Source organism: Oryza brachyantha, chromosome 4 (assembly GCF_000231095.2).
Source record: "Oryza brachyantha chromosome 4, ObraRS2, whole genome shotgun sequence".
NCBI lineage: Eukaryota > Viridiplantae > Streptophyta > Magnoliopsida > Poales > Poaceae > Oryza > Oryza brachyantha.
In genome coordinates, this window is record NC_023166.2 from 21,280,363 (window position 1) to 21,290,360 (window position 9,998).

General features: G+C 47.0%; 3 protein-coding genes across 5 annotated transcripts; 2 read left to right on the forward strand and 1 right to left on the reverse strand.

Moving 5' to 3' along the window:
- Positions 1–4,066, forward strand: LOC102701166 (FT-interacting protein 3). Its single transcript, XM_006652984.3, has 2 exons — positions 1–462; positions 827–4,066. The coding sequence occupies exon 2, from the start codon at positions 861–863 to the stop codon at positions 3,888–3,890; it is 3,030 nt and encodes a 1,009-aa protein (XP_006653047.1). The 5' UTR covers positions 1–462; positions 827–860; the 3' UTR covers positions 3,891–4,066.
- A 532-nt stretch (positions 4,067–4,598) lies between these two features.
- LOC102701442 (probable phospholipid hydroperoxide glutathione peroxidase) lies at positions 4,599–6,349 on the forward strand. 3 transcript variants are annotated; one of them, XM_006652986.3, is made up of 6 exons: positions 4,599–4,816; positions 5,066–5,142; positions 5,218–5,279; positions 5,732–5,826; positions 5,957–6,124; positions 6,204–6,349. In XM_006652986.3, exons 1-6 carry the CDS (start codon positions 4,757–4,759, stop codon positions 6,231–6,233), a joined length of 492 nt encoding a protein of 163 aa, XP_006653049.1. In that variant the 5' UTR covers positions 4,599–4,756; the 3' UTR covers positions 6,234–6,349. The 3 variants fall into 3 exon arrangements, with proteins under 3 accessions (XP_006653049.1, XP_006653048.1, XP_006653050.1); XM_006652985.3 differs by having other exon boundaries at positions 4,600–4,816; positions 5,732–5,850; XM_006652987.3 differs by having other exon boundaries at positions 4,600–4,816; positions 5,732–5,796.
- Positions 6,350–6,691: 342 nt separating this feature from the next.
- LOC102702091 (AT-hook motif nuclear-localized protein 9-like) lies at positions 6,692–9,605 on the reverse strand. Its single transcript, XM_040523059.1, has 5 exons — positions 8,678–9,605; positions 8,251–8,321; positions 7,936–8,109; positions 7,665–7,814; positions 6,692–7,185 (listed from the first exon to the last, which is right to left on the reverse strand). The coding sequence occupies exons 1-5, from the start codon at positions 9,267–9,269 to the stop codon at positions 6,937–6,939; spliced, it is 1,236 nt and encodes a 411-aa protein (XP_040378993.1). The 5' UTR covers positions 9,270–9,605; the 3' UTR covers positions 6,692–6,936.
- Between the last annotated feature and the right edge of the window lie 393 nt (positions 9,606–9,998).

Sequence of the window (9,998 nt, forward strand, 5' to 3'; positions counted from 1 at the left end):
AATGCGTTTCTCTCTCTTCCCTGCTGCGTGAGATCTGCTAGTCTCTTCTATCTCTTCTCCTTTTGAAACAATAGTAGTAGTAGCGGTTCTGCCAGTCTACTCCTCTCGTCTCCTCTCCTCTCCGCTACGCATTGCTTTCTCCCCTACCTAAAACCCACGGGGACGCCACCCGCGCACCTCGCCGTGGACGCCATGGGAGCGGAGTGAAGCAGCCGGCCACCGGATTCCGTCCCCTCCTTCTCGGATCGCCCGGATCTGGCTCGCTCTCCAACTGCCTTCGCCAATCTGCGCTGCTAGCCGGAGGGAGGTTGGGGACAAGGCCCGTAGCCACAGTGTGGCGGTCTTGCTCTCTGCTTCCCGCCCCCTCCCCTCTAGCCTCCTCGCCCGGCGCGGCCGGGCCGAGGCACGCCGGCACGCGGCCGAACTCCTTCAATCTCCCTCCATCTCGGTTGGTTTGAATCGGTATGCATATACAGCCTCGCGCTGTAAGCAGCTGCTAATTTGTAGTTTATGTATGCGTCGCCGTCAGCTTGATCTACAAAAGCATCGTTGTCAGCGAGCATTACTGCGAGCTTATGGTCCCTCGGGATTTATTAGTTTGTGGTTTCCCCATTTGATGTCGACACGCTATAGTATTTCAGCCCATAATACGAAGTATTTCGTTGTGCGCTTTTTGTCGAATGGAAAGAATATACTCTACTAGTTTCTACGTGATTTTTCTTTTTGCCTGCATCTCTTACCAAAGTTGTTGTTTTTTTAATTGCTGCTACAAAAGTTATGTGGCGGCAGAATCAATGATGCTAAAAGATGTTTCTGTTCTGTGCAGATCGGTGTAACAAACAACATCATCTTGGGTGGCAATGGCAGCATATAAGTTGGGTGTGGAGGTTGTAAGTGCTCATGACCTGATGCCCAAGGATGGGCAAGGTTCAGCAAGTGCCTGTGTTGAGCTTAACTTTGATGGCCAGCGGTTCCGCACGGCTATCAAGGACAAAGATCTGAACCCAGTGTGGAATGAGCGTTTCTACTTCAACGTGTCAGATCCTTCTAATCTTCCTGAGCTTGCCCTTGAAGCGTACATCTACAACATCAACAAATCCATGGATGGTTCCAAGTCCTTCCTTGGCAGGGTCAGGATTGCTGGAACCTCATTCGTGCCCTTCCCTGATGCAGTTGTCATGCATTATCCTCTGGAGAAGCGTGGGATGTTTTCACGTGTGAAAGGGGAACTGGGTCTGAAAGTGTACATCACTAATGACCCATCCATCAAAGCTTCAAACCTTCTTCCGGCAATGGACCCTGTTTCAAACAATCCTCCTCCAACGCCAGCAGAGCAAATTGCAGCTGAAATGGTTGGTCCAAATCTCAGCACATCTCAGGAGCACAGGGCTGAGGTGAAAACCTTGCATACCATAGCTAAGGAAGTGCACCATCAGCACCAAGGGCATCTACCAGCTTCCTTTCCCGAGCATCCTTCCAAGTATGCTGTTGACCAGATGAAACCAGAACCTCAACAACCCAAGATTGTAAGAGTGTATTCAGCAGCTTCTCAGCAACCCATGGACTATGCACTCAAAGAAACTAGTCCATTTCTTGGTGGTGGACAGGTTGTTGGTGGCCGAGTTATCCGTGCTGAGAAGCATGCCAGTACCTATGACCTAGTGGAGCGAATGCAGTACCTTTTTGTACGTGTGGTTAAGGCACGGGAGTTGCCTGACATGGATGTAACTGGAAGCCTAGATCCTTATGTTGAAGTGAGAGTTGGCAACTACAGGGGCATAACTAGGCACTTTGAGAAGCAGAAGAATCCAGAGTGGAATGCGGTCTTTGCTTTTTCCAGAGACCGTATGCAGGCAACTATCCTTGAAGTTATTGTCAGAGACAAGGATTTGCTTAAAGATGACTTTGTTGGCCTTGTGCGATTTGATCTGAATGATGTTCCAATGCGTGTGCCCCCTGACAGTCCACTGGCCCCAGAATGGTACCGCCTTGTTCATAAGACTGGGGATAAGTCAAGAGGCGAGCTGATGCTTGCAGTTTGGATTGGCACCCAAGCCGATGAGGCATTTCCTGATGCATGGCATTCTGATGCTGCAACACTTGATGATGCATCTGCTGTAACGCACATGAAGTCGAAAGTTTACCATGCTCCGAGACTCTGGTACCTGCGAGTCAATATAATTGAGGCCCAAGATATTGCAATTACTGACAAGACGCGCTATCCAGATGTTTTTGTAAGGGCACAGGTGGGGCATCAGCATGGAAGGACAAAACCTGTTCAAGCTAGAAATTTCAACCCATTCTGGAATGAGGACCTAATGTTTGTGGCTGCTGAACCTTTTGAGGATCACCTTATTCTTTCCCTTGAAGATCGTGTAGCTCCTAACAAAGATGAGGTGCTTGGCCGTGTATTTATTCCATTGACAATGATTGATAGACGAGCCGACGATCGTATCGTCCATGGGAAATGGTTCAATCTTGAGAAGCCAGTACTTATCGATGTGGATCAATTGAAGAAGGAGAAGTTCTCTACTAGGATTCATCTTCGTCTGTGCCTTGATGGAGGGTACCATGTTCTAGATGAGTCCACTAACTACAGCAGTGACCTCAGACCAACAGCCAAGCAACTCTGGAAACCGTCCATTGGTTTGCTCGAGCTTGGAATCCTGGGTGCACAAGGAATTGTTCCAATGAAAACACGAGATGGAAAAGGCTCATCGGACACTTACTGTGTTGCTAAGTATGGTTCAAAGTGGGTACGGACACGTACCGTTGTGAACAACCCAAACCCCAAATTCAATGAACAATACACCTGGGAAGTCTATGATCCTGCAACTGTCCTGACTATTGGTGCTTTTGACAATGGCCAGCTTGGAGACAAAGGTGGTGAGAAGACATCCAGTTGTAAGGATGCAAAAATTGGCAAGGTTCGAATTCGTCTTTCCACTCTTGAAACTGGCCGTGTCTACACTCACTCATATCCCCTACTGGTTCTACATCCATCAGGGGTAAAAAAGATGGGTGAATTGCACTTAGCCATACGTTTTTCCTCAACTTCACTAGTAAACATGATGTATCTGTACTCTCGTCCTCTGCTACCGAAGATGCACTATGCACGCCCAATACCAGTGCTTCAGGTAGACATGCTGCGCCATCAAGCCGTCCAGATTGTGGCTGCCCGACTTAGCCGAATGGAACCACCTCTGAGGAAGGAGGTTGTTGAGTACATGTCAGATTTTGATTCTCACTTGTGGAGCATGAGACGAAGCAAAGCCAACTTCTTCAGACTCATGTCAGTCTTCTCAGGCCTGTTTGCAGTTAGCAAGTGGTTTAATGGCGTCTGTTCATGGAGAAACCCCATTACCACTGTACTGGTTCACATCCTATTTATAATGCTGGTGTGCTTTCCAGAGCTCATTCTCCCAACAGTGTTTCTATACATGTTTCTTATAGGGATTTGGAACTACCGTTACCGGCCTCGCTATCCTCCACACATGAACACTAAGATTTCTCATGCGGAGGCTGTTCATCCAGATGAACTTGACGAAGAGTTTGATACATTCCCAACAAGCAGGAGTCCTGAGATTGTTAGGATGAGGTATGATAGGCTGAGGAGTGTTGCTGGAAGAATACAGACTGTGGTTGGTGATATAGCAACTCAAGGGGAGAGGGTTCAAGCACTGCTTAGCTGGAGGGACCCTCGGGCCACAGCAATATTTGTCCTCTTCTGTCTCATAGCAGCAATAGTACTGTATGTTACACCACTCCAGGTTCTTGCAGCATTGGCAGGGTTCTATGTCATGAGGCATCCGAGGTTCAGATATAGGTTGCCTTCAATACCAGTGAACTTCTTTAGACGACTGCCAGCAAGGACTGACAGCATGCTATAAAATAGCTGCCATTTGGTGGCCTTATCATTGTGATAAGTTGGAGTGCTCCATGCCGATTACCGTAGTCTGGCTTCGTTTTGTTGTTGTTGTAACTGTGTGTTCTTCAGTACTTGAGAGCCTGTATATTGTATTAGCTTCTGAATGCAGGGAATAATGTGTTTAAAGCTTCCTGTGAACGATCAGGCCATGCAGTTGTACTAGTTATTTTTAAATATCTAGTTGCTTAATATATAGTAGTATTTAAAGCCTTGCTTGCTTTTCTGATGTACATTTGCATATCCGTCATCATGTACCATTCTAAGTAGCTACTGATCATTCTCTAGAATGGGTGATTACTGATCATCTTGCAGGACTTTTTTGTTGATTGATCGGAGGGGTAGAAGGCTGTATTTTGTACCTATTGTTGCACAGCTGAACATTCAGCATTGATTAATAGCTTGACACAGTGTATGCTTTCTCCGACTTTCCGCTATATTCTGATTTACGGTGTACTTTAAAAATGCCCAGAAATTAGTGATAGGAATGGCTCTTGTGTTGTAGCCTTGTTGGACACTATATTTTGTCTACATCTCATGGTAGCGTTATATACCACTTAAATACATATGATTTCGAAATGGCACATTCAATTGCCATGCTATGCATATTTTGTGGTTGGCATTAGCATCTATGGAAATCATTTGGACTGAAAAAAGGGAGAATTCTCAAATTAAGGAAATGCCTACTAAAACACAGAAATAAAATTTATGGTGGTCGTTGCCAGTTGTCACACCTCTTTCTTGTTCCTTCATTGTCTCTCTGCTTTTCTTCTCCCATCCTTCTTCCAGTGATTTGCCCAAGAGAATACTTGAGAATCGCTGAAAGCAAAGATGGGAGCGGCTGAGTCATCTTCAAAGCTTGCTCGGGGCATCCATGAATTCACTGTGAAGGTATGTTTAGTATCTATCCCTCTCTTCCATTCCTCTGAAAATTTTTGTTCTTTTCTGAAGCATGTTAAGGGTTTGTACGGGAATTCTGAAGAAGCCATGTTGAAATTCCTATGAATCAATGCAATCATACTATTTGAACATTGAAAGTAAAGAACAAGAGCTTGAGAATTTCAATGCCAGGTCTCTATCCACACCCATCCAGTTTGATTTCATCCTGTTTAAATAATTTTCCGTGGAATTACTCTGCAGGATGCAAGGGGGAATGATGTGGAACTCAGCAGATACAAGGGGAAAGTTGTTCTTATTGTGAACGTTGCATCTCGATGGTATTGTGCTTTACAATTTTCACTCCAAATTCTGTAATGAGACTTTTGTACTTTACCATGTTGATATCCCTGCAGTGGTCTGACAAATTCCAACTACAATGAACTTGGTCAGCTACATGAGAAATACAAGGACGAAGGTATTCATTTACCTATATTGACCTAATATGTTTGTCTTTTCAAAGTTTTACTTCACCCATTTGCTGTAACTCGGCTCTGAAGGCACGCTTAACATGTCTTTTATATAGTTTGGGCAAGTCATCTATAATTTCGCTAGTTTCTTGACCAGTGCTCCTTGTGTATCAGTTTCACTGTAGATCCTCTATCTATGGGGAAGCCGTACCATGCTCTACTTGTATTATTGTTTTACTCTGAAGAATGTATACATTTTGATATCATTTCCTCGCCCATCCAGATTTTTTATTGCATCAAGCCTTTTAGTTTCCCCTTGAGACATTAAGACACTTCAATTATAATTTGTAAGAGCTTAATGTTGTCTGTTGACGGAGTTTACTATGACATCAATGGCTAAAGCTTTGCTGCAAGTACAAGCTTCATTAATGTTTTTTCTTCTCTTTTCTTGTGCAATTAGGATTGGAGATATTGGCGTTCCCATGCAATCAATTTGCCGGACAGGAGCCAGGTAGCAATGAACAGGTTGTGGAGTTTGCTTGCACTCGCTTCAAAGTGGAGTATCCTATCCTTGGCATGGTCTAACAAATGACAAATCTTTCTCTCAGTGCTAGCTTCCAAAATCATATCCAATTGGTTTTGTTGTTGTTTCATCTAAAATCAACGTGCCCGAGTTGTCAAACAGGTTGACGTGAATGGCAGCAATGCTGCTCCACTGTACAAGTTCATGAAGTCAGAGAGGGGTGGTCTCTTTGGAGAACGCATCAAATGGAACTTCACCAAATTCCTGGTTGACAAAGAGGGGCATGTGGTGAACCGATATGCACCAACCAGCTCCCCGTTGAACATTGAGGTGATGAAACTGCCTTGTTTTTCCATATTCTCCAGCTTCACAGGCATGACTACTCATCAGCCGATGGTTGTTTGTGCAGAATGACATCAAGAACCTGCTAGGGGCTTAGTATATCCCAACAGTTCATCTATCCAGTTATCCTATCATCTAGTTTTTAGATGTCATCTATATTAGGAGAGAGAATCTTCATATTTGGATGATCTCTCTTCATTCTCCAAAGAGATATAGAGGATGTCATATATGGATGATCTAGTGGAGTTCAAAAAGATATGAAGGATAAAACTAGTTTAGATAATCATCCAAATGAAGATATAGATAACCAAATTTAAATGAGCTATTGAGAATGCTCTAGCTCTCTCTGATAAAGAGGATGTATCATTTTGCTCACTTTCTTTTCTTGTTGCTACTCTCTGTACGCGTGTTATATAGGGTCTATTTAGTTTGGAGAAATTTAATTGTTTCCACGAACAATCAAAAATAGTGTAAAATTCAAGTGTTCCGAAGGAGCCAAAAAAGGAATCTGCCATGTTTAATGTTACGTTGTACCCTGCACAGCGAGAAGAAAAGGAGCAAAGAAACCTGAATGTACAAGTTGGGCAGTAGCATATGTCGCTGAAAGAAAACAAGATTATCCGGTTGGGATTACAAACTATGAGGATGCATGCAACGCTGCCTAGTGAATAGTAATAATCTATAAGAATTAACGGCTCAAAACCTGAACAGGCTATTACAAAGTGGAGTATAAATTTTGGTGCATTCTTTGGGAAATCAGAAAACAAATTTCTGGAGCATGGAAATGTCGACAAATGAAGCTAGCCTCTAGATGAGTTGATATCAATGTTGGAACTTCGCGTGTCAAATATCCCGGAGCTAGGCCACCCCCCTGTTGTTACAGGGGGTGCCGGCGTTAGATTTTGGTTATGCCCGGAGCTCGGCGACGCGTCCTGCCCTCCGGTCAGCGAGTCGGAGCTGAAGGCCGCCGCCGCCTGCTGCTGCTGCTGTTTCCCGGCCTTCTTCGACTTCGGCTTCGATCCTCCCTGCACGAAAGTCCCTAGCACCACCTGCAATTTCCAACCAGTAGTATCACAAATTAAACAAAGATCAATACTACAATTGAATCTCATTCCGTTCCTTGATTCAAAAAAAAAAATCTCATTCCGTTCCGTTCCTGGTCAGAAATCAGGGCTACTTTGGAACAATCTTTTTAGTAGGAATCATGTAGAATTCCTCCATTCCAAAGAAAGCTTGGGTTTGAAAGATTTTCAAAAATAATTAGAGGAATTGAGCTGTTTTTTTGTGTGTTTCGAATAGGCCCTTAATGAGGTACATTTGCAATTTGCAGCTTGACAATGCGACTCTAATCTCACGATGACGATAATTCTTATGAAAAGAAAAAAGAGGAATACTTTCTTAATGAATTTTTGATTAATTCTAAACTTGTATTATATATATGATATGGTGCAAGTTGGACCATCCAAACTTAGAATTATAGATCGCCACTTACATCAACTGCAATCTAGCGGACGAGAGGTTGGGATACCTGGACAGGGCTGGCAGCTACCAATGCTCCACCGAGAACGCCTCCAATGATATGCCTCTCGGGGCTGCACAGCGTCACGCTTAGCCCATCGCTTTGCCCCTCGTTCATCAGGTTGTAACACCCGGAAATGCTCAAGATTTCGTACAGACCCTGCCAGAATTGCACAGACAGCATCAAATCCACCACTGCCAAATGCAACTCTGAACTGAAGAAGAAACTGCACCAGTACCAATTAAGCTCTTGTAGATTACGCTAGATCAAGCTGGAGTACCTCGTAGATGGCAGGGTTCTTGTAGGGAGAGGAGCCGTGAACCCTTGACATGGCGGCGGCGGCGCCATCGGCTGGGTGGCGGAGGACCACCCTGGAGACGGAGCCCGTCGCCGAGAGCACGCACACGGCCCTCGACGAGTGGTTCGCGAACGCCACGATCTTCCCTGCAACGTCCTGACAATGATCAATGTCGCCTGTCAGTTCAGTTTTTCACTACCTCAGTTTGCATGCATTTTTCTTAATATGTAGCGATGATTGAATGCATTTTTGTACTGACAAAAACAATATGTAGCATGATTGAGCTGTTCTAATTACCTCCGAAGGAGATGCCGTGATGATGTGCGGAGTGAAGCTCGTTCCAGCTGAGCCACTGAACGCATTGCCTCCTGCACAGAACAAACTCGGTCACAACCAGGGCAGTTGGCTCGTTTTCTGCAAAGAACTCATGAAATATTTTCGATATTGGTACTATTCTAGAGTGGCAGGACGAATTTGGGTTGCAATTCTCTCAGGTTACTTTAGACGCTCACAGAATATTATACTTTTTTTTGTTTTTTTTTTGTGAGAGAGATAAGGAGTAAACACATGGCAGGATTTTCTTTTTTCCTTTTCTAAGTAAAGTACACACGGATGACAGAATTCAATATTTGAGTAGGGAAAAGATAATCTACCAGTAAAAATTAAATAATAACAACGTGGCAGAGTGGAGGTTTCTCTCTCTATATATACGGACTTCGCTTACCGGAAAGCTTAACTGGAGATGAGAGCTGCTGCTTCTTCCCCGTCCCCGGCGGCCGTCCACGCCGCTTCTTCTGCGCTGCATCGTCCATCCCTGCGCTGCTGCCCACCATGTCGGCCCCGGACATGGACCCCATCCTCGGTGGCGCGCTCATCATCTGCTGCTGCGCTGCCACCGCCGCGGCGGACACCTTCATGGTCCCGTCGGGTCCGTACTTGCGCGGGCGGCCTCTCTTCCTCTTGACCGGCTCCATCGGCGTGGCAGCGCCCTGCGCGGCCGGCACGGTGGGGGAGCCGGCGGAGGCCGAGACGGAGCCCATGCTGTTGTGCAGCAATGACGGCGGCGCGGCGTCCATCTGGAACTGCATGCCGGCGAGCGGGCCGCCGCCGATGGACTGGAGGATCGCGGTGGGGCTCATCCCCATGTTGGGCATGGGTCGGATAACGGACGGCCCGCCGTGCATCCCGGCGAGCGGGGACGCGCTATGCCCGGCGCCGCCTCCGCCGCCGAGCATCCTGTGCTGCTGCTGCTGCTGCTGCTGCTGATGCGCATAGTACGACAGGTCGGACTGTGAGAGGAGTTCCTTCCCATCCATGCATGGATCACCGAGCCCCCCCAACACCCACTCGAACAAACCAATCAAACTTGCTCGCCCTAGCTGTTGTTGATCAACCAGGTCGCCTCCAAAACACCGCAACAACGACGAGCTGTCAGATGGAAGAGGAGGGTGAGGGCGCTGTGCAGTCGCGGGGAGAGAGAAAAAAAAAAGGAGAGGAGGAGATGAGATACTGCTAGATCAGATGAAATGATGGGAGCGAGATGAGATAGGGAGAGAGAGAGATAAGATGACGCGGTTGGCCTACACGCAGCGCAAGTCGAGCGAGCGCAGCGCAAGTAGGGGGGCGGGCGGGCAAGAGGGAGAGGACGGCGAGACGAGAGAGCGGCGATCGGGATGGATGGGCACGGGGAGACCGGAGCGGACGGACGGATGGAATGGATGGCGCCCACACAGGAGCCGATAAGATTTGGTTCCGTTCCCCCCCACCCCTGGCCCAACCCCAATACCAACGACGTCGAAAGGGAAAAAAGGCGAGCCGGGCGCCGTGCGGTGCGGTGCGGCGCGGCGCCTTCCGTTTCGTTCGGCGCGCGCCAAAGATGAGGCCGAGCCGTTTCGGTCCATCGCGTGCGTGCGGGCGGTGGGCTGTCGCTAGCGGGCCACTCGATCCCCGCCCCCACGCTACAGTCGATCGGGACGCCCTCGCCACGGGTCCCACGCGTCAGCTCTCCAGGAGATGTTTTCAGATCTTTATGGCGCTCGTCGACG

Bases quoted from the DNA above. Each gene is read 5' to 3' on its own strand.
- LOC102701442 (XM_006652985.3), top strand. From the start codon at position 4,757: ATGGGAGCGGCTGAGTCATCTTCAAAGCTTGCTCGGGGCATCCATGAA. The intron at 5,280-5,731 runs GTATTCATTTAC...TTGTGCAATTAG, and splicing joins TGAGAAATACAAGGACGAAG to GATTGGAGATATTGGCGTTC. The intron at 6,125-6,203 runs GTGATGAAACTG...TTGTTTGTGCAG, and splicing joins GCTCCCCGTTGAACATTGAG to AATGACATCAAGAACCTGCT.
- LOC102701166 (XM_006652984.3), top strand. From the start codon at position 861: ATGGCAGCATATAAGTTGGGTGTGGAGGTTGTAAGTGCTCATGACCTG.
- LOC102702091 (XM_040523059.1), bottom strand. From the start codon at position 9,269: ATGGATGGGAAGGAACTCCTCTCACAGTCCGACCTGTCGTACTATGCG. The intron at 8,110-8,250 runs GTAATTAGAACA...GATCATTGTCAG, and splicing joins TCACGGCATCTCCTTCGGAG to GACGTTGCAGGGAAGATCGT. The intron at 7,186-7,664 runs GTATCCCAACCT...TGGAAATTGCAG, and splicing joins TAGCTGCCAGCCCTGTCCAG to GTGGTGCTAGGGACTTTCGT.